This window comes from Platalea leucorodia (genome assembly GCF_965183815.1).
Source record: "Platalea leucorodia genome assembly, chromosome: Z".
NCBI lineage: Eukaryota > Metazoa > Chordata > Aves > Pelecaniformes > Threskiornithidae > Platalea > Platalea leucorodia.
Genome location: NC_138858.1, coordinates 92,197,470 through 92,223,850, shown reverse-complemented (window position 1 = coordinate 92,223,850; position 26,381 = coordinate 92,197,470). Strand labels below are relative to the sequence as shown.

Below are 26,381 nucleotides of genomic sequence, written 5' to 3'. Positions count from 1 at the left end.
ATACGTCGGCCGATTTCTTCCAAAAGAAAATGAATAGGATGCAACATACCTTCCCCCAGTGGCTCCCTCCTCCTATCACTTGTGCAGTAGTTTCTCATCTAGTTTTCTCCTGGCTTCTTGCATTTGCTCTAGTGGATGGATCTTTAGCTATATCACGGTCTTCTGCCATTCACTATGAGTTATTTTAGTCTTTTTGTTTCTCATTTTCCTTTATTTATGTCTTTCCTTTAAAAAAGAAAAAAGGAAACCCGTTTCAGTTTTACTTATTTATCAGAAGTCTCTCCTTGCTGATGTCTGTGTGCTGTATCATTCCATCTTTCTCGCTGGACAAAGGACTCTAGGTAAACCTGCAGATTTTGCAAGTGTTGGCCAGTTTAGAATTGCTGCCAGCTTAATATTGCAGTATATTTGATTTCTCCATGTTGTTTATCAATATATTCCTCCTCTCCCTTCCCCTCCACTCCCCTTACCTTCCTCATCTCTTTCAAAGATGAGAGGTCTGTCTTGGGCGTCTAGATATCAGCAGTTCAGTCAAACATTGCACCTAGCTTTGCACATAGAAAGAGCGAATTAACTGTGTGATGTTATTACTCTAATCTTTGTCTTTCCGCGCCCATCTTCGTAGATGCTGTTTGTGCTTCTGACCTAGAGCTGCATGTGTAAATTAGACTGTAAACTCTTCAGCTCTGGGAGCAGTGCTTTTTTTTAAACTGCTCGGTAAAATACCTCAGAAAATTTCTGTGCCGTTATGAATAATAATGAGGATAATGAGGCAATTTCCCTTGTTAGTGATAAAAAAAAAATCCTGAAAGTATTAGGAAGGATGGAGGGAGTTATTAGCTTCCTCTTGCAACTTATCCACAGTCCACAGGAGCATTCACTTGCCTTGTCACACAGTCAAGGAAGGGCACTGTCTTATTCCATTTGTTTCCCACCTCCCACATTTCTGTGGCATCCACGCAGCTGAGTGGATTGCTTCTCTCTATGTCTTCACAGGTAACACCCCCTCCCTTTTTTTTATTAATGTCAAAAGACATTTTCAGCCCTGCAGGGGACAGACAGCATTACCGTCTGGTCTCATGTTGAGTTATTAATTTAACCAAAAATTTCAATTTCAGATAGCCTGAGGTTAGCCTTCTGCATTGGCAGCCCCTCATCATTCCAGTAGTGTCCCTAGTAATAACCTTTGCCTGCCTCATTACCTTTTTGCATGCATAATAGCACCATGTACTGTGGGATTAAAATAAGCATGGATAAAAATGGTGCATGGTTGTCTAGGATATTTTATAATGGTTTCTTCACCTGTTCAGAAAAATGACAGTCTGTTCAGCATGTAACTTATTCTTCAAGGAGTATCGGTGGGGAAAATGCACTTTTTAAAGACCAACATCCATTTTTTTTTTTGTACACATCTGTTATCTCTGCAAACTGTATTTCAGGGTTTTAATGAGGCTGCTATTTGCAAAGATCTTTCTCCAAGTGTATTAGATGGCAGAGAGTATTAAAAAGAAAAAGCAATTAGTGAAGGACAAAATGCAAGGAAAAAAATCACAGCACCTTTTCCTAAGTCAAATTTTAATTGAATTTGTACGCAGCAAAACTGTTAAGTTCTTTTTCCGCATAAATGTTAAGTACAGAGGTTTCACCACTCTATTACAGCCCCATAAATTAGTTTGATTATAACACATCCTTTAAAGAACAACTGTTGCTTCCTCGAAAAGTTTGTAAATCAAGCCTAAGCTTAATGTACTTTTTCTTCCCTTGAATTTCAATATTATTGGTGTTTTCATAAAACCAGGATCTCTGTTGGTTGTTTCCTACTCAGTCCCAGTTCCCTGACTCTGACACTTTTGTAGATGGCTGTGATAAGCAGAAGATTGTGATAATGAGTAGCAAATAATTGCTAGACATGAGCAAGCTTCTAAGAAGCAAAACCAAACGTTTCCAGGTAATGAAAGGGCAAATATAGCTGTCTATATATGTGAAATGGGGATAAAGAAATTGAGGGTCCTACTTTCAAAACTGTTCATCGCCCACAAATGGTATGACATTTCTCAAAAGACCTCAGCTTCTAATTAGCACCTTTAAAAAGTCAGATTTTTTTCAGAAGACGTGTGCGTCCCAGCAACTCCCGTTACTCACAAGAGTGACAATAATTGTTCATATATTTTTCAGTTACATGTGTCTCATGGAGGAAGACTCGGATGCTGTGCTTTTGGAAGGGCTGTGATATGTACCTCATGGGGTGTTAGCGAAAGCTGTATTTTCATACGGGGGGGGAAGTGAGTGTGGTTTTAAGGTGTGTTTGTATCTTTCTAGTCGTGAGTTGCTTCAGGAGCTGCCCATAGCTTTGACGACCCGACAGGATAAAATAAAGGGAGTTACAGCAGTCTAGTTGTGACTGCTTGAAGGAGAAAAATGTTTATGTGGGGAAGGGAATGCTGGGGGAAAAGTGTAAAATGTTTTTTGTTTTTGCTGTGTTTTAAGGGAATGTGACCACTCTGGATACATCAACAGTAAATAGAAAAGACTGAACACTTGCAGTTCTTGAAAGAAGTTCGCTTTGGGGGAAAAGGTAAAAGCAGAGCAGAGCAGGTCAAGAAAGATAATGCCTGACTGGTCAAGGAAATAGAACAGGAGGAGGGAAGCAGTGGTATGATAGTGAGAATGAAAATGCCGTGTTTCGAAGTGGGCTTCTCTTTCTAGGATCTCTTTGTCTGCATTAGGGAAGTATTATAGTCGTATGCATAGAAGATAAGGAAAGACAGTGCAAGGGAACAGACTATTCCACGTATCGTAGATTTGAGAATTGATTTGATCTTCATATTCCCAGGTCTGTAACTTCAGTATAAAACTGTCTTCCTCCTCCCTCTATGGGAGTTACAGAGTTTATGTAAAGTGTGTTCATCTTTATGTGCTGTTATATAGAATCATGATTTTTCCTTTCAGATTTTATTTAAATGATAATTTTCTTTTTATTTTTTTACTTCATTACAAAAAGCATGATATAAAATGACATTTTCACTTTCACTTCTTCTTTCAATAATGGGTGTCCTCACATTTCTAGCAACAGACCCCAATCTTCATGCAAATATTATTCAGAAATAGTAAAAACAGTACTGAAGACAGAAGAAGCAACAGCCCTGAAATATGCACAAAGGAGAAGTGTGTCTTATTTGAGAATAGATTTTCAAGTGCTGTCTTCAACTTATTCAAATATGGGAGAAGCTGAAGTGGTTTCCTTAGTTTTAAAGGTTAGTTCTTCAATATCAATGGACTGTCAGAGTTGAGCAGCATAGGGTATCTTCTACCTATCTATAGCAAAAGTATCGAGGAGTTTGAACTGCTTTTGCCAACAATGTGTTGGATCTCCTCCTTTTCGGTTTGAGGAGAAGAGCCACTGCTTTGGTCCTTGTTGCAGAGTATAACGAGAATCAGGTATCTGCTGAGTCCTCTCATATGGCTTAATCTTTAGAAAGCCATATGGCTGGAGTCAAAACCAAATGAAAATGTGAGGACAAGGTACTGGGGCACAGGAGTGATCCTGGACTCATTCTGCCTTAACTTTTCTAAACGGCTTTTTTGGGGTTTTTTGGGGGTGTGGATGGCTATGTACGACGTAAATGCCAGCTGCCGAAATAGAGGTTATAATGCACGAGAATCAGGGGAAAAGGGGGCTGAGCGGCACCACGCAGAGCAAACACAGAGAGGACTTTGGGTAAACGTGACAAGTGTGGTCAGTAGGGGAAGCTGAAGAGCTGGCAGGAAGGGTGGTCACGAACAACAATAGATCTACGTGTTGCTGCTTAGGAATTTCTGTGCGTCTGTCTTCAGTCCTTCAGCTTCTTTTCTACTCTGGCTAAGAATTTTTAACTCCAGTCTTGCAACCTCCAGCACTGGTACATGGAAGACTTTGAGGGGACTGTATTATTGAGTTGGAAATGGGGGAAAGGAAAAATCCACTGAAGTATCTTTATTTTTCTTTTTTTATTATTTTTATTTTACCCTACTGTCGATTTAGGCGTCTGCATTGGAAACTTGCCATAACGCGACAATCAGTAGTCAGTACTCAGCACTTTAAAGCGGATGCACATCATGTTTTATAGAAATATTGGGTTTCACTACATTCATTACATTAATAACTAAACTAGTTGCAAAGACTCGGTTTTCTTCCTACTTTAGAGTACGATTCTAGTTCTTGCAGTCACCAGAGGCAGCTTGGTGGCATAGGGAATAACGGTTTTAACGCTACCAAAGGTACTTATTTTTGCTGTTGTGATGGTAGAGGTGCAGCCCTGCAGCTTTCACTGGTTTGCTGGAAAGTGATGAATAATCAAATGGGTCATTTCTGCTCAATCGCTGTAATTTATTGTCCAACTGAATCCAGATTTTCTGAATGTTAATGAAAAAAATACCTATCACACCAGCTCATGCCATTCTATTTTATGACCTTATTAAATCTTACACTTTCTTATCATGCAGTGACAATTACTGGAGTATAGGACAGAACTCCTTCTCTGCATCAACCGTGGCATGTACACTTTCTCTTGTCACCGGTACAGGCTGAATGATTTAGACCAAATGAGCAGTCCTGAGAGATATTTTTACACTCTCGACAGGATTATATAACAAGAGAAAGGCCATTAACAAATACAAAGGAATAAGCAGAAGGGAGAAGGCAGGTGAAGAATGGGGAAGTAAATCTTTAGATCTGTCACTTCATAATAAAATAACCTTCATGTTAAGATTTAATGAGCTGGTTATCCCACTAAAGATGGAGGAAAATACTGTCATCCTGCATATCCCAGGGATTTTGGGCACAAGACATATCTGCTTACCAAGGCAAGACTGGAGGGGTGGTGTGTGTGTGCGTATGCATATATACGCGGTGTAGTCTCTCTCCTTATTAGCGTGATATTTCTGCCTCTAAACTCAACCCAATACAGAAATGTCTGTGTCTGCAGAACAAAACCTAGGCTCTCTCTACAGTGGTACAGTGAGACTAAAAGACTTCAGTAAATGACAATGTTTTATTTTTATATGCTCCCAGAAAGCCAGTGTTACTTTTTTCCATCATGAGAATGTCTTAGCTCTTGCATCGATTTCAGTAGTTACTCTTCAGCTACTCTTCTCATTAATTCTGTTGAAAAATTATCCTTGTAGCACGCATGATTAAGAACTAAGAGCCCTCATTCACAGCGAAGTCTTGTTTACTACTAGATGATTCAAAACAAAGCACTTTTAATACTTCTGATATAAGGAACTGAACTGTTTAAAGGGTCTGCTTTAAAGCTTATTTTGAACTCTGGGTTCATTGGAAGGTATTTTTTAAGAGCTAGTGATTTATTCATATGTAAAATAGCCATTTTACTAATGTGTTTTGCCTGTTATAATACATAACTCACTGCCACACTATAGAGGCAGTTGTCATGTGGTCCTATCTTATAAATGCAATCACAAAACACTGTCTTAGCTCTATTGTATTTTTCAGCCACCTTAGTTGTCTAAGAAAAATAGCGCATAGTTTTTACAGTGTGCCTGGCATAGCAGTGTTGGTAAATAATAACTTAATAATTATGTTACAGTTACAGATCCAATCCCTGAGGTACTAGCCACTGTGTAAGAAAGATTGTCTGTGGTCTGCAGAGTTAAAATACTAAGAGATAATTTTTTTTTTTTGTCTTTTGGACGGTAGAGGAGTTGGAAGTATTGCTGTATTCAGTTTAGAGAGAGAAATCCGAGGACCCCAAAATCAGATAACTGACCTTACACACAAAATGTAGGACAGAATTAGAGCCAGCTGTCCTGAGTTCCAGTTGAGTGTGTTAGTGTTGTTTTTCTCTTATTCTCTCTTTTCCAGTAGGTTTTACTACATTAAGCAAGGTCATCCTACTTTTCTAGGCTAGCAGGATAATACCATTCCACTGGGGAATTAAACATTGCACAGTTTGGCACTTTGCAGCCACCAGCGAAGTATCGTATTCAGTAAAGACATCTTTCAGCAATTCTCCACTAAAGAAAACAGCAGAGAATGCAGCGGTTCAAAGCGCTCGAGATGTGCCATCTGATCGGCCCTCTAGGTTCCTCCTCTTTGATCTGTGAGATAGTACGTGGTGTGCTTTGAAGCGGGGTGGGGAGACCACAGAGGAGGAGTGCTGTTTTCTTTATATTATCAATCACATATTTTGAAATCAAGGATAGGAGTCAAACAACTCATTGTAGCAGAGTTCATGCTTTACCATGTAGTACTTTTTCCTTTGAGAGGACAGAGTATCTTGATCAAACGCTAACCAATATGCTGAATACTTTCAGCATAGCTTTTGGTGTCAGAGTAGGACTTGCCAATGTGATAGTGGTGAGGCTGCATCTTTTATAAAGCCTATTTGATTTTCTAACACTTGTGAGAAGTTCTCCTACACTGGACAAACAAAATGAAGTTACTTCAGGGCAGATAGTTTTGATGCCACGTTAAATATGAACTTGACTGTAACAATTCCTAGCCAGCAGATCTTTTCTTTAGAGGTGAAGCCCAGGGACAGGACTTTACAGCCCTCTGGCAGCTCTCCCGGGTTTCTGGGAGGGTTGTGCTTCCAAGTGCGTTATGAAAGTTTTAACTAAAATGGGTGAAAGTCTGTAGTAATATTTTCTTTACTTTCTGTTGAGGGAAGAAACGTGCCATTACAGATGCCTCAACCATGCGAAACGCTAGGATGTCAAATTGCTGGGTAATTGCAAACAGCGGTCATCTCTGCAAAATGCAGCAACGCATGGGTGATTGGGCTTGCTTAGGGTTGTTTGTTGGTTTTTACTAACAAAGCTTTCTGTAGGACTTTAGGCATTGGCCACTACTTGAGGTTCGAATCTGCTTGCTGTTATTTAGTAAATAAAGCTGACAGGGGAAAAAGAGCAAACAAACAAAAACAAAATCAGAGAAAATAGCCTTGAAGCGATGGTAAATATTGGAATACTAACTACATAAAATCAAACCAATATCTCACAAGTAGAAGAGGGAAAAAAAAATGCAGCAAAACACAAACCTCCTCAGCAGAGGACAGATGGGGATTTATTCAGTTTAGTTTAAATTAGTCTGTGGTGTTTGTAACCAGGAGTAGTTCTCTCCAGTGTTGCCTCCTGTCACAACAGAAGGGTTCGAGGACTTGAGTAAGCAACCAAATGGCCTTAAAACAAAACAAAAAATAAACACATGCAGGGAGAGAACCCATTTCTCTCCTTATCTTTTCTCTATCTACCAGCCAAAGCCATCCCTCCTACCACGTATTCCATATTAGCTGCGTTAACAGCTGTTAGGAACATACTGTAACAAAATCTTCTGGTCTGTACAACAGGGCCCTGGGGCAGTTTGATGTCACTGAACAAGTCTGTGACCTGCTCAAGTGACCAGCCATGACTGTAGCCGTGGAGGCAGCTCATTGCTTCATTATTCCTCACAGAGTCTGTAATTATTCCTTCTAAGTTCTGTGAAGACAGAACAGGACTGAAAATGAGACAGTGGTACGCGTTGTATGTTGAGCTGAAGCACGTTAGCACTCTTTAGGTGAGCTATCATACATTAAATGACCATATGCTTATTTTGCTAGATACTAGCTTCACGAAAAACCTTGAGTCTGTAGGAGGACGTTAAAAGTTACAGGAAATGATGTAATTTTTGCAATTACATTAAACTTCGTAATGCTACAATAAATCAGTTGCAGGAGGATTTTTGGAACTGAACAGCTTCTTTGACTTTCAAGGTCTCATTTAAGTGGTGTCAGTTGTTAATTATTGCTGGAGTATTTAGGCTTGAAGTAGAAGAGAAGTTTTTGAAGTGATACTTTGTTAAATGCAATCTTTCAGAATTTTTTGAGAATGGAATCCATTTTACATAGTAACTTCTGATATGCTTAACAATCGGTGCGTTTTGGTCCTTCCCTTGTGTTGAAAAGAGTACCTTAGGTTTTTTTGCATTTTCAGAATGGCTCCCCTTCCTGTAACATCTTTCCCACTTTGGCAGTAGCAGAAACGCGGGCGCCAGGCTGGTCCGACAACGCTGGCTCCCCCCTTCGTGGCTGGCGCTCTCTGCAGAAGGAAGTAGCATTGCTTTGTTGTGCTTCCCTTAGTTAAGCAATGAGCGCAGCGCACGGAGGACAGCAGGGTTAAGCCGTAGGTCTTAACGGGCTGTGGCAGCCTGCTTTGTGGAGTTGGAGAAGCAGTGCTTACAAGACCGGGTTTTAGACCAATCCAATCGTTTTGGCTAGATCCTGTGATCTTCTTTAGGTGGATATTCTGTCTAAATCTCAGCTGTTGAGTAGTTTCAGAATAAGGAAACTATTGTATGTACGGTGGCTGTATAAATTCCTCTCTTCTTCTTGGTCTTCCTCATTTGAACTTGAGAGCTACGTGTTTTTGACCAAATGTCCTCAAAGCACATCTCTCTCCGGTACGTTATAAAACTCATTCTAAGCCAGACTATTTGATTTCGGAGACCAAAATGACTTTACTAATCAGAATAGATGGGACCCTCACTGTGTTACCTAATACCATTTGGTAGTTGTTTGCATTACAGTTTAGATCTCCACTTTCTTTCCGTTTTAGGTTTTATCTTCCAGCAGAGTCACCTAGCTTTCACTATCTTCAAAGACAGATCAATGCTTTATTATACTTGAGCTTGTGAGCTGACATTCTGCCTGTGTTCAAAACAGGTATCTACAAACAGCCCATGTTTTAATAAGCCTTAAATCTTCAAAAATCCCTAAGTATGTACAAGATGAGGGGAATGAGAGTAATTATAATTTTAATTGCATCAGTAAAGATTACCTCCTGACTCTGGCAGGGGGAAGATACTGATTCTAACAGTGGTTTAGGTAGCTGACTGTTTAAAAGAAAATGAATGAGTCTCAGTACGGTAACAGTAATATCGAGGTTCTTCGCTAATCTCAGAGTTCATCAAGAAGCTACGGCAGGGGAGGAAACAGGTTGGGGGGGCAGGGGAGTACTTGCAGTTGCACAGCGACCTAAGTAGTCATTTGTGCTAACACAAAGGTGTATTTTTCTAAAGATATTAAGGGCTCTGCCAGGCTCAGTGCTCCCTTGTGCTTTGTACTGTAGCCCTATACTGACAAGATGGATAAAAAGGAGGAGAAGGTGAGCGGAGGGAAGCTTGTCCAGTCACTGTGCCGCAGAGTACAGAGTTGGGAACAGACGCTCTGGTGGAACACCAGTAGGCTCCGGTCACTTTAGCAACGGCTGTGTTTTAGACGTGCTTAGCAGTGCTACAGATAAAGGGTAAAATAAAGAGGGGGTGTGTGTTTGTTTTTCAGGGCTAAGGAAGGGGGCAGTTGTTTAACCTCAGCCACACCTTTTTTTAGGGTGATCATGCTTCCTGACTCCATTGACAAGTTACGGTATGGGGCTGTGTACTTGCAATCAAAGCAGATTAAAAATGGTGAAGCCTGCATTCCCGTTGTTAGGGTTCTGGTATTTGTGTATGTCAGAAGACACGTCGTGAGGAGGTTTATGTTGAAGAGTGCTACTGATGCCAGTTTGGCTAGAGAGAGATGGACCTTTAATACACGGTCAGATGGCTGTATAATACCAGAAGAGGATGATAGCTGGGGCTTCTTACAAAGTGATAATCTGGTTCTCAAATAATCAAACTTTGTGAAGGAAGGCACGCAATTTAATTTCTCCACCAGGAACAAAGGAGCCATATCTTATTATAGCAGTTTTACAATCAGAGTAAAAAAAGCAAATTCATTTTGTGAATGCCAAATGCCCTTGTATTTTTGCCTGCTGCCTCCATTTCCGATGTACCGGAGTGCAGCAGGCCACTAGATGTGGACCGGGGAGCTACGCACGTGTGAGGGAACGTGGCACGTAAATAACGAGACCGCCACCCTGCTTGTGTTCAGGGGAGACCATCACTCTGTTTTGAAATAGTCTGACAGCAGCCTCTAGTTGCAGTGTAATTTCTAAGTGGCTGTTCATTAAATCACAATGCAGTGAACTTCTTACAGTAACATACGTTATTTCTCTGCAAACATAATGAATCATGAATAATTTTACAATGAATGTCAAAGGCAGTTAACATGATAGTCCTATTTATTATAGAGGGTGGCCATTACATTATATGGTGTATGATATCTTGGATGATAACAACTTAAATGCATGTAATAAAGTGTATGAAGGATATCTTGATTTATAACAGCTTGTCCTAGCATCCCTGCTATGTACGTATTAATAATACATTCTATAACATCTCACTTAAGGTGAGTGCCATAGCTAGATTCTCATTTTGTCAGGCTAACGTATTCATAGATGATGCTTAATTGTACGTGTTAATGTGACACAGTGGTAGCTGGGGTGTAGATCAACTCCATCCAGAAAAGGGCTATGTACTATGTCTAGCAGGAAGCTGAAGGTTTTGTCTCACCTTCTAGTCTTTGTTTATGTAAAGATACCATCTGGCTAGGATGGCTATGGTAAAGATTTTAAGGGGGTATTTATGTACCACATTCCTGAAACAAAGGCTGACAGTAGCTAAATGATTAAAAACAACAAACCAACCCAAACGCGCAGTGTTGCACTGGCTTAATCCAAGGGGCCCATCATTCCCAGTGTCTTCTCCCCACAGCGCTGATTGATAGGCAGATGTCTGCGCACAGGAGGAAGGAAAGCAGGGATGATGCTTGTATTCACTTGCCACCTTCCTTGTCAGGTGGCAATGTATTGGTGATAGCCACTTAGTAATCAGGGGCTTTCTGATTGCAGGACTGAGTGCTCTATTTGCTGTCAGGATATTTCTGTTCTGTTAAGTGGGACCTAAGGTTATGAGCTCATCTGTATGGGGAGGATTAATCAAGACAATGAGTTCTTACCTGGTGCATCTCAGTAAAGGGTATTACAAATCAAAAGATTACATTTACATGGTAAATGGAACCGAACTCATAGCTTTGTTTCCAGTGATACAGGATTCAAGGCACACCCACTTGTTGAATGTAGCAACGGAGCTGTCTGCATTTTAGAGGGAATTGTCAATGTATGCACATACGCGGAGAGGGTTTGCATCTTCCATCTTGCAAAAAGCAGAATAATGTATGTTGGTTTTGCAGTGCAAAGGACAAAGATGTCCTAGTCCTGGAGGAGGGCTGGTACATATGTTCAGACAAATAAATAAGGCATTTTAGTGAACTACCTTAAATCGCATTTTAGGGTAGAAAGTAATTAATTGGCATTCTTTGGGTTGTAGTTCAGACTGTGTGACAGCAGGATGCTATTCTTGGAAGTGTTTCAGTGTTGTCAGTAAAGGGTAAACTTCAGTTCTGGTCCTATTCCTGGAGATTTTGCAGGTTTTCTGGAAAAAGGTGTCCAGTACACAGTCTCCCAGCATAAACTCCCATACAAGGTTCGCTAGAAAACCAGCGAAGCATCCCAAAGCACTCGTATCAGAACATCTTGTTTTATCACAGAAATTAATGTGCCACTCATACAGTAATCTAAGGTGTCAGTAAAAGACTCTTTATTCATAAATAACTGATATGCAGTAATTTATGTCTGTACATTTATCTTCAAAAGGCTATAGCCATACAATTTTTGCAAACTCTACATAAAACATCCAAACTGTCCATTATTACTTTTTCAGTACAATATAACACAGCTGTTTGGCATTACCAAATATATATATGTATATATATTTATATATGTACATGTGCTGAAAAAAGAAGCCAGTGCAGCCTTTTCCAAGGAGTCTTTCCCAAGTATTTTACTGTACAACATTCAGAATTTACATTGATAGAACAAGGCACAGAAAGTGTGGTATGAAGCCAAGGCCATGCTTTTTATTTAATGTTCTTCCATCTCTCTTCCCTACTCCTTCAGCTTCATACTAAAGAAAGCATTCAAACCTCTGCTCTTTTTTCAGTTCTAAACACACTGAAACCGTGGGGAGAAGCGGGGGGAGGGAAGAACGCTCAGTCAAATGAGCAAGAACCAACATTTTCAGAACCTATTCATTGCAAAAATAAAGGAGCAGAAGAGAAAATAGGTCTCTCTAGAGGAATACTTGTGTTATTTTGTCTTTTTTAAAAAAGTATTACTCATTTTGTATTTGATTATGTTGAATTTCCCCCTCCCCTTTTCACCAAAAGGCTGGTCCAAAGTTTTGAAAGTTGAAAATGCAATGGAAATTTTTCGGTTCGCTCTAGTCATGCGTAACACTGTATTAAGACTTGCCAGACTGACCAGCATCGCATTTCACCTCACCCCAATTAACAAAAGGTGTACACTTAACGTTTTTGTACCCATTATAAACCGAGATCAGCAGAGTCACAGTGGGCATGAATTTGATTAAGAGGTGGGAGGAGGCAGCTCCATCTCCCAAGTCACAAATTATACGATGTCAATTTGCTGTTCCCAAATATATACCAGAAGTAGATATATGCCACATCCCCAATGAGGCATATATATGTGCGTGTGTGTGTGTGTGTGTGTACCTGCCTACTGATGCATCAGGGAACTTTGTGAGGTTCAGTAATGGTAGCGGTATCTGGGTTTTAGATTGAAAGTGGAAAGAATGCAAAAGTCTACAGCTTCATGTAAAAATATTCCTCCCTCCCCCTCCAACTTCAGCGCACAAATGGGGGAAAACTGAAGGAATTGCTTGAAAAGATATCATCACTGTAAGGTTAATATTCCAGATTTCAGTATGGGAAACACCAGGTCTTACATTTTTTTAAACTGCAAAAACAAAGCTTCAGTCAGTTCTAAGCGAGGATTTGTTAGGAAACGTTCTTGTTCTCTGTAGCAAATACACTTGCCGTTAGATCCATGTCTTCCCCCTCCTGCTGCATCAGAAAAAACTTTAACCAGGCTTGGTGCAGAACACCCTTAACTTCATTTTGTGCTACACATTTCCTTTTGGGATTAGACAGTAAGATTTATATACAGAGACCAGATAACACAGGGGTTTGACATCTTCTTAAATCTGCAGAAGTACATTCTCAACCAAGGTTATCACACCAGGGGCAGACAAACTAAGTAGCTGCTGACGAAACCACGGTTCTACAGTAGGTGAGTGTCTAATCTCATTAGGTTACAGTACACTACATTACAGATCAGGGACGGGTCATCTAATCTCCCTGTCCCTTAGCTAAATTTTCACAAGTGACTTCAGCTCTAGTTACCCTGTGACAGCAAGGCAAGGAGGCTACCCATTGAATCCCGGCTCACCTGGATTCCCTTGTAAAGCACAAACCAGTTATTCAATACAATTGAACAGCTTATTTAAAAGCAGCTTTTGCAATAGCTTGAAAATTACAATACACCCCTACCCACCCAAGCCCCAGACAAGAAACACTAGTAGAATCTGTACTATTCACCTCTAATACAAAAAATATAGTGGCAAATTCCTAGACATTTATTTTATTTTTGGACAGAACAGTAAACATGGATACTGACGGATTTCTCTTTTACTTGCGGCAATGAGTAGAACATCAGTTCTGCTTTCTGCATTGCGGCTACTGTTACTATCAAATGATTCTCTAAGTGTCTTAGAGTGATCTATTTATTTTTGTCCATCTTGGAAAGGAGATTTTTGCTACCATTTATGCTAGTATTGGCAATGAGAGAATAGAGCTAGACTGTGCGTTACTAGAAAATGATTCATGATCTATTTGCCAGCATATTGAGTTTTATTTGTTGCTACAGGTATAGCGTGTTATATACCTAGTGTTTTTACTGTACTTGCTCAGCGATCCTTTAAGTTTTACGTAATTTTAACTAGACAATCATTATATATCCAAGAAAGTATGATATACGTGCCATTTTACGTGCTGCTGCGGAACAACCGCCAGCCTCCTCTGAAGCAGGAATAGTGTCAAGGGAGTAACTTTACCAAAGCATGTACCAACACATGAACAAGCCACAGAAAACCCTCTTCAGCAGGTCTAACACGGAGAAGGTTCTCAGTGACTAATGTTAACCATCTATACTGCTGTATAAAGTGTGGGAGAACTTCCTTGGTATGACTCAAATCAGTAACAGAGGCTAGAAAGACAAATCTTCAGATCATTCACAGTTGTTAAGGACTTAGAAATAATTTCCTATTTTCCACTCGGTTAATTACCATCCAAGAAATAATTCAGCCCTTTCCTTACGTCTATGTTTTATAGGCAGAAATAGACTGAAAAAAAAATTTAAACCATGAACAGAAGTCCTCACTTGTTTTAGCTTCACTGTGTACATAAGCTATATTTTTTTTGTAGTGGAAAATATTATCCGGAGCTGATCAGTTACTGAATGTTTTAAAACTCTCATATCGCACTATCTTTCAAGTGGAAAAAAAGAATGGACCTTTAGTATGATATTAATACCATGTAGTCCTACAACAAGATCCCTGTTCTAGTGATTTATGCTGAATAAGCTTCTCTCTTAACCTGCTGAAAGCAAGCTGTGCGCTGGCCCATAGAGGAGGAGACCAGCTGGTGCCAGAGATAAAATAATAACAAAAATAGTTCCCTGTATTTTGAGAGACTTGTGTCGATATCTTCTCATCTATTACAAAAAGCCCAATAAAATTTTTCTGGGAGTACATCTTGATTTTATGGGACTTGCACTGGTAAATGAAGTTTGAATTTAAATCTACAGAGCAGGGTTCCTTTCCTTGTGGCTTAAAGGATTTTAATGTAAACTAGTAAGACTGCAAAAGCAGTGTTGTAAAAACTGTAAATTAGCTTTACAATGCTGCAGTCCGGCGGAGCCGTGAAGTGCACCATTTTGGTGACAAAATTGTAAGTCATTTTTAAAATGCAACTATTAGTCTTAAATGACTCACAGCACAGAAATATCTGGGAAAAGTGCTTAGGGAGATGAAAATATACTGGAGCAGACTCTTCGGTGATGTAAAATCAAAATGGCTAGTTCACCATCTCAGAGGCAGGGCAGCTAGATGGAATCTTAAGTATGTAACAACATTACATTTCTCTTTCTTTTACTTTCTAGTTTGTGAAGATATTTTTAAAATTATTTTTCAAGGTCATAATTTATGAAATAGAGGAAAGGAATACATTTTTAATTCCTGGCCTCTAACCCTGCTTCAGATGCTCCTTTACATCTGTGTTTTGGATCAAATCATACATATATGTGTACAGATTTCCAAAAAATCTTTTTAAGATAGATGTTAAGAATGTGCTTCTGGGATTTTAAGATTGCTAATAATGTTCAACATATCTATTTATATAGCATACAAATTCTAAATTATCATTCTGAGAGAATACCGTATTGCAAAGCATACTTACAACAGGCTTGTGGGGGAGCTGGCAAAAGTCAGCTGCTTTCTGCTGTGGAAAATAGGAATCAAACATTTAACATCTTTTACTTGGATTGTTTAGCTGCCTGTTAATGGTAACAAAATCCATGTTGCTGCCTCATTTCTCTGGTAGCAGAAGCATTTACCTAAAAACCGTTTTAATTCCTCCATCTCTAAAACCAGGACTGTGCATAAAAAAGGGAGAACTGGCATAAGCCTCTATAAGTAAAAGTGCTAAGTGCTATTAATATCATCCCATGATGCTAACACAAAACAACAGAAAGAGAGCATCTGAAAACAGGCATGTCTGTACCAGACAGATCAGGTAATCAACAGATGCAGTGGGGGAAAGAGAATAGGAAAAAACCCTGTAGCCTGTTTTTCCACTCTAAAGCCTAACCTAAGTTCGTATTATCCAGTTACTGCCTACCCAATACCCATGGAGAACAAATAATTTCCTTTTTATGATTTTTTTTTTTTTTTTAAATGATTTTGACATCTCTGTCACCTCAGTCTTTGTTTTTTTCAGCTACACAGTTTTTCCTCCCAGGTTTTATTTTCTGGATGTTCAGGATGTATTAGCTTGAGTAATTTGCATAGTGAAGTCAGTTACTGAGTTCTCAGGTGGCCTGCACTCTCGCGCAGGTGTTTCTTGTGGCTTTATGCTATAGCAAGATCTTAATCCTCTGTGATTGATACTGAGTGTGGGAACAGCAAGAAATTGAGGAAATGGAGGAATTGCGTGCTTTAGCCTGTGTTCCTGTTGAAAAGCAGGTTATTGGCCATTCCATCCCCAAAAATATACAGACCTAGAGCTGATACAGAGAATAACAGCAAGGATGTTCAAAGAAGGAGAATAAACCAGGGTTTTCCAGCCTAGACGAGAGAGTGAGCAGAAACGAAATGTGAGAGAAGCCTGTAAAAGAACGCGTAATATGGACAAGGTGATTTGGTAACAGTTACTCAGTGTTCCTCACTACATGGAACTAGGGGAGCCCAGGGCAATTGCTAGGCAGCACGTGTTAAACAAAAGGAGAGCTTGGAGAGGAAGGGCTGCTTAAAAAAAGGCAAAGATTGTGGCACTGGTTTCTCCTGGATATTGTTGATGAAGGCCAAGTGTTTCAGTGGGTTGAAAAGGGATCAGTCAATTTTGTTGAAGGCCAGGACCAGTGATTGTTAGACACAGTGGTCCAGCTGCAACCCCCTGCTGAGGGAGTCCTTTAGTGTACAGGGCATGTTTCTTACACTGTTCCCCTAATCTTTCAATGCTGGTCACTATTAGAGATGCCACACAAGACTAGAATGGATTTTCACCTGACAAAGCACGGCAGTTCTTATAAGACTGAGGTGTACAGCTAGATAAGCTCACATTGGAAATGTAGGCTAGTGGTTTGGTTACTGCTTCAAACCCCATTCCAATGGGAGAAAGGTAAGTAAGTACTATTGTGGCATTTCTAGTCTACTTGAAGAATACAAGAGCATCAAAACAATAAGAGGTTAGAAAAAGTCAGAGACCTTGATTCAGATTCACAAAAGTAAGATCAGTAACAAAGAAGCTGCTTTAGCAAAAGTGAAGAAAAACCAGGAGACAAAACCTAAAGAGAAACAATACTCTACTGAGCAATGTAAAATTAAAGTCTTACCTTAGGCCCCAAACTGATTGGTTTCTTTTCTGGCATGGTAAGAAACTTTGACATTTATTCCTTTTCAGTACGCTAACTCAGACACTAGACTTCACTGCATTTTGGATCTAACTTGGATTTTGGCGTACAACCCAGATCCCGTCAGTCTGAAGGCTTTGGAGGAGGTCAGTCTAGACAGCTTCTGGTTTCTCTCTCCCTAGGCTTTACTGAGCATTCAGTAGGCAGAGTTGGGTGTCGCTGTACAAAGAGGTTTTTCAAAGCTACCCACGTCTTGAAAGTAAACACTGTGCATTTCCTGAGAAACAGCTTTAAGGTCTGAGCTCCATATAGCAGCTCTTTGTGACCCTATATGCTGTGTGTAGCTCGCATGTATTTGGAAAACAACAGGAGAAAATACATACAGCTCTTCGGAATGACATGAATATGTTACAGCACCGGCAGGGTAGGACGTAGGGCTTTGTTGTGGTAGCTAACCTAAGCTAGTCTGAAAATTAAAACTGCATCTGAGGAGAAGCCGAGAACAAATTAACTGCTGGAGAGGGACTGTAGCTGGTTTCCCAGACAACGACAGCTCACTAAATCTCTGCTGCTTTTCTGTGGATGCCATTCCCTATTTTTTTTAATTCATGACATTTTGTCCAATGAAGAGCAGGTTTCTGAGGAGGAGGACTGGGAAGTCACTAGAAATATAATTCAAACACAGATAGAACCATGTGCTGCTGAAAACACTGACAGCTTGCTGCCAAATAGCCTGATATTTTTGTCTCAGTCTTAAATATGCTTGCAGCCATTATGATTTCCCATTGCAAACAGGAACTCTCATGTCAGGCTGCATGAAATACTAAAGTGCAGAAAATATTTGGGGAAGTCTAAGTATTTATAAAGTCTAAGACTATTCCAGCCTGCTGAGCTGGGAAAGCAATGAAATTTGCAATTTCAGATCAGCGAGAACAAGCGAAGTCTTACGTCAAGAGTTGTTCATCATACTTTTCAGAGCTGGCATCCTGGGTAAAGAAGTAGTTTCAGATTATTATAGATTTGCACACTGAGTACCTACCCTGTGGCCTGTCATGCTGCTCTCGGCCAAATACGGGGGTAAAAAACCCCCAGAATGCTTGTTTTAAATGCCTCCATTTCCATAAAGCTCCTAGTTTGTGTTCCTATCACCAAAACTGATAGCCTAGGGCCAGAGCTAACAAGCACCTTGGCTAATTTTAAAGAATATAGGAGTAGAAATAATGGTTAAATTTGGCTCAGTACCAGTTCCACTGGACACTCACTCACAGTGACAGCTCTCTTTTTGGTTCAGTTGAAGTAAGAAATTATTTCTGTATGAAATGGATAAAAAAAAATGAGGAGAATTCTCTAGTTAGGTTCTGGTGGTAAATGCAATATGTTTGTAACTAAACCAAGCGTAACACAGCCAGCTTTATATCCTGTGAAACTTCCAAATTGTACAATGAAATCAAGCCAATTTTTGCCAGTACCGTGTGGGGTTTATTGTTTCAATCTGAAACTAAACCAAAATTAAGCTGTGCTGATTCACTTCACCTTTACTTTTTAAGTAAGTTTAGCCCCAGAACATGAAGTAATAAAAAAATGTGTAAACTTGCTAAATAGGGCTGGCCATTTCCTGCGTTTTATTTGGTTATTTAAATCCACCCCCAAAGAAACCTTTTTTGACTAAGTGAATGTTTGCAGACTGAGAACTTTAGAAAATTTCTCTCACACATGCACACACACTGATTTCACAGAGAGGGTTTTGTTCTGTTATTTTGTTAACAGAATAGGCAGGAAAGCTCTGCAGCAATGTACATTCATTAAGTGACTGAATTTTTAAAATAAATTGTTTGGAATACACATGATATCAATTAAATAGTCATGAGATCTTCTAATTCCTCAAACATCTGAATGGGATAAGGCCAGATTTTCAGTTTTTCTGTAGCAGATACCAAGTGACAACATGATGCTATCAAATGACATTTTAAACCCACTCTTTAAGTGTGGTAAGTCAGAGATGCAGGACAAAGGGGAGTCAAGGCCCCAAGGAGACAAGCCTTTAAACGAGGATTAACCTCTAGCGCCTCTAAATATCCAGTCTCATATTTGCTGATGTTCACTAGGCATTACATTAGCATTACTGTTTCCTAAATACATTATGTCATAATATTTACCTTTTATGGCTCTGTATCTCACTCCTTCCTGCCCCAGGAATGATAGATGTGTAGTTTTGTTTTTGACATTAAAACACGAATTTTAAATGAGAAAGGACAGGGAGAAGCTTGTGTCTTCCTTATTACCGAGATGATTTTTAATAGGGCTTCTTCTGCTCCTCCAACTGAAAACTGCATTGTGGAAATGAGTGTCTGTTTCCATACACACAGTGTGCAGAAACCCTTATTTCCTCCCTGCCAAAGAGATTCTCTAGTGTAATATAGTAGTCAAAGCTGGCCATCAGTTCTGGAATGGAAAAAAGTGACTAAAGTCCATTTTGTCTGCTGTAGTTGAAGTCAGGCTCTTCAATCTCAGTCTCTGTTATGTCTGAGATTTTGGAGTGTGTCCTTCCTATTTCTTCCAGGGCACAGGCTAGGGAGTCAAGGTCACCATCGTGTTGATGGCGGGCTTCCCAGAGGTCCAGAATGACGGCAGATGGACTGCTTTGTGTAGCAAAATAGGAGAGATTCCTAAAAGGAGGGGAGAAAAAGGTGAAACAAAAAGGATGAGGAACAGTATCTACTGTAGCTACCGTGAATGCGAAAGTGCCCTCTGTTGTGCCTAGCACTATAGACTGTTTAAGGAGGAAAAAACCTTCAGCAAGACCTAGATGAGATGAGCGGAGGGAACCCTCAAGAGGGGACACACTGGTGCGCTTATTCTTCAAATGTTACTCGCTCAGTTTAGCGGAGGTAGAACGAACAAGGGACTTCTGTGTTCTGAGGTACAGAAATGCTGGCCAGCAGTACCATCCTATACAACTTAGAAAACAAGTCCGTTCTGGAAAGTACCATTAGTAAACTTAGCAAGTATTTGGCAGGGAGAGGAGTTAAATCACTTAAATTGATGCTCGTGTTTACATGAAGGTATCATATTTTATTAATATGTAGGTTTTAGGACTTTGCAGGGGTGATACTTGCAAAGAATTCGGTAAAACAAAGTGTTTCTTTTAAACGCATTACCTTATAGCTTCTTCTGTTTATGGGCTTTGGACATAATCATCTGAATAAATACATTAACTTCACATTCACAAGCATAAATGGTATTTATAGCATTTGTATTACATATATACATATCTATAAATACAGGAAGAAATAGATAAACCTGTAGCACAGGAAAGGAAATTTGGACTTGAACGCTATTGTTTGGTTTTCTAAACCAACTCCAAGATAATTAAATATTTGCAGCTGACCATTTTTGGACTGTTACCCATCAGTACAAAACAGGCAGTTACCATTTTTTTTTCCTTAAGCTTTGCTAATTACCTTTCCTCAGTCCATTTATCTCTATTGGGGATCGAAAGTTAACATACGGTGAACCGTTTGTGCGTGTGTGTGTGCGTAGTACAATTCCAGCTTTGAAGAAGTTCCTTGTAGCAACGGTATGAATAGTTTCAGTGCATGGAAAGAACAGATTACTGTCTAAACTGAGGCACTAAAGCCAGGCTGTTACTCTTGTCAAGTAATACCTTGACTTCAGCAGAACTACTGCTATGGCAGTGGCCTGTATCTTGAAATAGATGGGGGGAATATTACGATGACACTAATGGATTATGCTGTACAGCAGGTATGTGGAAATCGGTGAAGTCAAGTATTTATGCTATACCATCTGGTTTAGTAACTACACTCTGGGTTGTTTAAACTGCTCAACAACTTCCTGTTTCAATCTATGCATTTGATTTTATAAAAACATATTGCAAAGACACAGAATCAAAAGCTAAAGGGCTATCACAAATTTGGTCTTGCCCAAGTCAGTGTAATCTCCTCAGTACGCCGTCCCTCGGTTTCCTGAGAAAGAAGAAATCTCCTCCGGCTTCCTCTGCGCCCGAGGGACGGAAACCAGGGGAGATTCAGGTGCCTGACAATAGGTAGTAAACGCTGAGGAGTAAAGCAGAATTTTCTGACTCTCACTGCGGCAAGACTATAAGTTACTTTTTTCTTTGGTTCAGATGTGGTTTATTGAGATTCCTATACAAAGCAATGAAAAGTTATTTTGCTTGATTTAAGTGTATTCCTCTGCTCTCCTGGGAACATATTTATGCCGTTTGTGACAATCAGAAAATATTTCTGTGAGTGAACTGCCTCCACCAATTTAATTTAGCCAGGCGGAAAAGCAAAATAAGTAGTAAATTAGTTTTTACAGCATCTTTCAGTTTTAATAATCATAATATTATTACTCCTAACAGTAAAGCATGACTTTCTTTTTTAAATATGCCTTTTCCTTTAAAAAAAAAAATCTGCAAAATATGCAATTCATTTTGGAGTACAAAATACATAGATAGAAGCCAAGGCAACAGGCCGTATGATTTTTTTGAAAGACCATGCAACCTCCTAAGCCCTTTAAACCACTGCTCCCATAGTACACCACAGTGCCAAAATCCTCCTACAGTCCTGTACTTCACCAGGACCCCGCTCCCGTGGGCGTACAAAGAAAAGGTCCAGTCCAGAACAAAGAAACCGAGCTTAGAAGCAAACATGGGGTAGGACAGGGCACAGGGGTTTATTCAGAGGAGAAAGCAGTTCCTGCTTTCAGCAGCTAGCCAGATATAAAAGAACGTATGAATTCTTTATCCTTCAGAGTAAGTACGTTAATTACCATGCACACATTTTTAATACCAGCAAACAAACAAAAAAACCCGTAACAGCAGCAAATTATTCTCATTGCATATGTAAATGTTCACCTTTCAAAATTGCCTTCCATTACCTGTTAATGCTGTTTTTTTGTGCTAACATCTGCCAGTCTTTGCCTTTGGCATTGGGTGTGTCGAATGTTGCACAGATTCGTTGTCTAATAGAGTAGGGGATTTTGAATGCTTTTGGACCCATCTGCGCAGGGAAGTTGCTGTCGTCATGTGCAAAGAAAGCGATGGTTTCTCTTTCATTCTACACGGAATAGAAAAGCAAAGCGGTTAGTTTTGCTAAAAACGAACAAACATGGGGCTTTCTGCCTGCCGTGGGTCTGCAGGTGGCTCCCTTGAGCACAGGAACACCAAGGGTCCTATCCTTCACCCCTGGGTAGCAGTGGGGGCCGGGACAAGGTTTCTGCACAGCCGCTTCCGAACGGGAAGAGGTGTGAGCGCAGACAGTTCTGCACTCCTTTTGCTGCCTTGTTATGCAGGCATCTATGTGTACCTAGTGGTGTGCCGGGTCTGCTTTCGGAGGAGGAAAGAGTCACCCCTGAGCCTGGGATGCCGGCTGTAGTTTGTGGAATTGACAACAGAAAATTAAATCGCTCAGAGGAGTTGTGAAGGAACTTCTAGAACATCACAAGCACCTACCTATAAAAACATTTAAAATAGTGTTATTTTCCTTCTACAATTTCCTCTCCTTGTTTATTTTTGTGTTGCAGATGAAGCCCAAATAGAGCAGTGACTGGTAGATGGAATGCCACAAAAGCATATGGGCTTCTAAATCTTTAATTGCTTAAGCCTAAAATATGGACACTCATATCCCTCATTTGTGATTTTTTAAAAGCACCTAAATTCTATAAGTACCTCAGTTCTTCTATATTAAAAATCTCTTTGGAATCCAGGTCCTTTTGTAGATCTGGCCCATTCTCTTCCTATGAAATGATACCCGTCTTGTGTAATAGAGTCACATTTCCATGCGTTATTCGTTTCAGTGCCGTGCAGCATAAATATTAAATAACAATGATGCTATAGTCTCTTCATATAACATTTATGACACATCCCAAAAGTCACCCATGCAAAGTAATAGCGGTGCTGTAGATATATCGCACGGTCTGACTGCTTAAATTAAATATGCAGAACAATAGTACATTTTCATACCCTGCACATGTGAGATAAGCTACTGCTACCTGGGTAGTTCAGGGAATTGTAAAGCAATGAGCAATTCAAGTACTCAGTTGTTCTTTATATATTTATTTTACAGTCAAATTATCCTCACTCTTCAATCACTTTTTGAGATAGGCACGAGAAAGCCTTCCATACTAGCAAATCCATTTGAAGACAGAATTGTAACATGTTCTGGGGACTTGTGGACAGATAGGTCCCTTTAAAAAAAAAAAAAAAAAAAAGAGAGAGAGGAAAAAACAGGCAGCAGCAGCATTGTATTGAGATATATAGAGAATGACAGAAGTTTTTAAATGAAATAACAATAAAGAGCTGGAAAAACGCTTGGCCGTATTCTGAGGATGTTTTTATACAGAATGATGTGTGTGGTTTTCTTATTTAGTTGCCTCATTCTCTGCATAGTGCATTTAGCAATGGGTATATATCTTTAATCCAGAAGTATTAATCTGGATTAATCAAGAAAGATGCTCAATAATCTAAAAAAAGCAGCTGAAGTTTTCATTGCTGTAGGACACATCACCAGCTTGCTTGACTACGTTTGATTTCTTTCACCTGAGAGCACAGCCCCAGTCCCTGCAAGACATTCTGTGTGTACAAAAATGCTCTAAGAAGTGAGTAGTCAGTGGCCTAGCAGCATACAGGCAATCCATCTATCTTCAACTCTCAGTGCTCTGCAAGCCATTCAGAAACTTTTTGCAAGAAAACTATTACCACCAACGCGAATATAAATCATTTTTAGTGTTGTAGAATCTCCGTACTTTGATTTCTGCTGGAAATGGAATTTGTAAGGCTTTATATACTTGTCACAGTTTTGAACAGGGCATAAGAAACTAGAGAGATAGACAGGACAAAAATGGGGAGGGATCATGTCTCATACTACGCGGCGACTTCACAAAACAAAAAGGAGAGAGAACACTTTACCTCTAGAATGGACGTCTGGATCTGTAGGATTTGCTCGTGACCCTTGACTTGTCGGACGCAGATCTTGCAGGAGAGCTGTGTAGTGGCGGGAGTGTAGCGCTCCAGTGAAAAGGCACAGTGCAGCGGCTTCTGGCTACTGCACCACACGCGAGAGAAGGGGACCTCCTGTGGGAGAAGTGTGTCCCACGGGAACGGGGACGCAGGCGTGAGAGAGAGGGAGAGAAGTTGTGACAATTGCAAAATAGGCAAAAAATCCATGATTTTTCTCTGCAACTGCTTTTTTACTAACATCCCTGCAAACTCCAAGTAGGACAAAACTAATAAATGATGATTTGATTGGTAAATACTAAGACGTTACATTTACTGAAAGCTTAGATTTCATTCAGTGACACAGATGATGAGAGACTCTCATCTAAAATGAAACTTAAGAAAGATGCACTTCGCTTACTCCTCCTAGGCAGAGATCCAAACTCTTACTCTAATCTGCGCCTCCTTGCCATCGCCTTGCACTACAGAATCCAAACAAAGGAACTTCCCATCAAGAACCGTACTTCCTCGGTACGTTAACGCAGCATAGAGCAGGACAGCGTATTTTCGGTATTTATGGTCCATCTGGATTGAAAAACACCCACCTGCCCGGGTTGTCACGTGCAGCCCACTGCACGTCAGGGGTCAGTCTCAGTTTTACTTCTTAGTTTCATCCTGTTACATTCTGTGACTACTTTCAGTGACTCCCCTACTTCAGCCAGGGACAGCTTATGGCATGAATGCCCTCATCAAATGCTATATAGACAACTGCAGCAATTAATCATCAGAGATTTCTGGCATCTCTGGTTGCTTTGAGTTCCTAAAATTGTACGGAAATAGACAGGAGACGTACATAGGGGGCAGCTAACTTCTATTTTATGATTGCTTTCTAAATACCAAAGCTCCGTTACCGGTCTCCTCTCTTTACGCTTTCAGATTGCTTGCTTTTTTTTTTTTATTTCCCAACTAACATCAGCTATAAACCCACTACGGTGTTCTACACTGTAGCCGTGAAGGCATGTAAATAGTAAAAATAATTACACCAACCATGTTCTCTATTAATTTCAACATACTGGAAAATGCTGTAGAATTGGCAACCTGGAGAATAATGTAAAAGGGAAAAAAAAGACTGATACTAATATTTCATTCTATTACTTCTCAGCATTCACCCATATGCTTACGGGACAGCATTAAACAGCTCCAATGAGCGATTATTCTACCACAAGAAAACTAGTTTAAAGATTTTTGCATTAGTTTATCTAGAGGAGGATTATGAATTTTCAGATTACTCTGTCCCTTTTTCACACACTATTTTTAAATTTTAGAACTGATTTGAATGGCATGTGAAGCTGATCCTTCAGAGAAAATACAATCATTACTATATGCAAATTTAATCTGGGCATGCCTTCTACTTGCATTTTCAGAGCTTTATAAGGGGTTAATAAATGACATAGACATAAAACGTGCATAATACCTTCAGTATTTAATCCTGATAGTTATAACTGAGTGACCTACCAACTCGTCACTTGTCATAATTAGCTGTTTAAATCAAGTAAACCATGCGCTTGGCTCTTATGATGCGTTTATGTATGGAAGCTCACCTAAGAGCTTACAGCTCAGACAAGATGCATTTCTTCATTCTTGCTTCATTTCTACAAGCAATTTGTATTGGACTTAGGTTGTGATCTGTGTCCCTGAAGACATTAGCTATGTGTTGGTCACCTGAGAACGTACAGCTTCAAAAATCAGCCTCACCCTTTACTTCAAAGTACAGTCAAGACTAAACTAAGGCGAATATTTTGTTGTACTCATAGCAGATATGCTGCAGTTTATTGCTTCTTAAAGAGTGTCTCAGGCTATCTGTAATGATGCACTAAGTGATAATGATAAGCTCTGCATTTAGATCCTGAGTTGGTAGCGGTACCAAGATACCAACAGCGATAAAGAAAACATTAGCAAAATATTAGAAGTGGAGCAACTGTAATTAGATTTTTCCAGAGTAATCATCTCTGCTTTCATTCAGAGTGGAAGAATCACTCAGCTGAAAAGAATTATATGAAAGATAATGCAGGGGGGCAAGGCATGGTGGAACGATGAGTGTTTAAGCATTCCAGAAATGCTTTCAGTTTTATTCTCCCTTTATAATTAAGTTCCTAGCAGACAGAGGGAATGTAAATCATCTCATAGCTACAGACAGACACTGGGTCCTCCAAGAGACACAAGATGCTAGGAAGACAGCTGCTTTTAACCCCCAAAGGTGCCTGTCTGGCTTCTTAACATGCTTGTCACAGCCTCTCCCTGCTCTAACACCCAAGCAGTTTTTAAGGGTTCCCCCTAGTTACTTGTGAACGCGGTGGGAAGGATGCCAAGCACTCAGCATCTGCTCCGGCAGGATGGCCAGAACCAACAAATACACTTAGCATAGTCTAGAGAAATTCTGACTACCACCTGCCATTAACTGCTT

General features: G+C 39.9%; 1 protein-coding gene across 1 annotated transcript in view; it reads right to left on the bottom strand.

Annotated features, from left to right (window-relative positions):
- Positions 1-19,423: 19,423 nt before the first annotated feature.
- The window catches only part of LOC309602178 (netrin receptor UNC5D), a gene marked incomplete at both ends in the record, with an annotated part of 167,305 nt that continues 160,347 nt past the window's right edge, over positions 19,424-26,381 (bottom strand). Inside the window, 3 exons of the mRNA XM_082335565.1 lie at positions 19,424-19,628; positions 21,862-22,040; positions 23,891-24,055. Coding sequence (XP_082191691.1) covers positions 19,424-19,628; positions 21,862-22,040; positions 23,891-24,055 — 549 coding nt within the window. The remainder of the gene's footprint in view (positions 19,629-21,861; positions 22,041-23,890; positions 24,056-26,381) is intronic.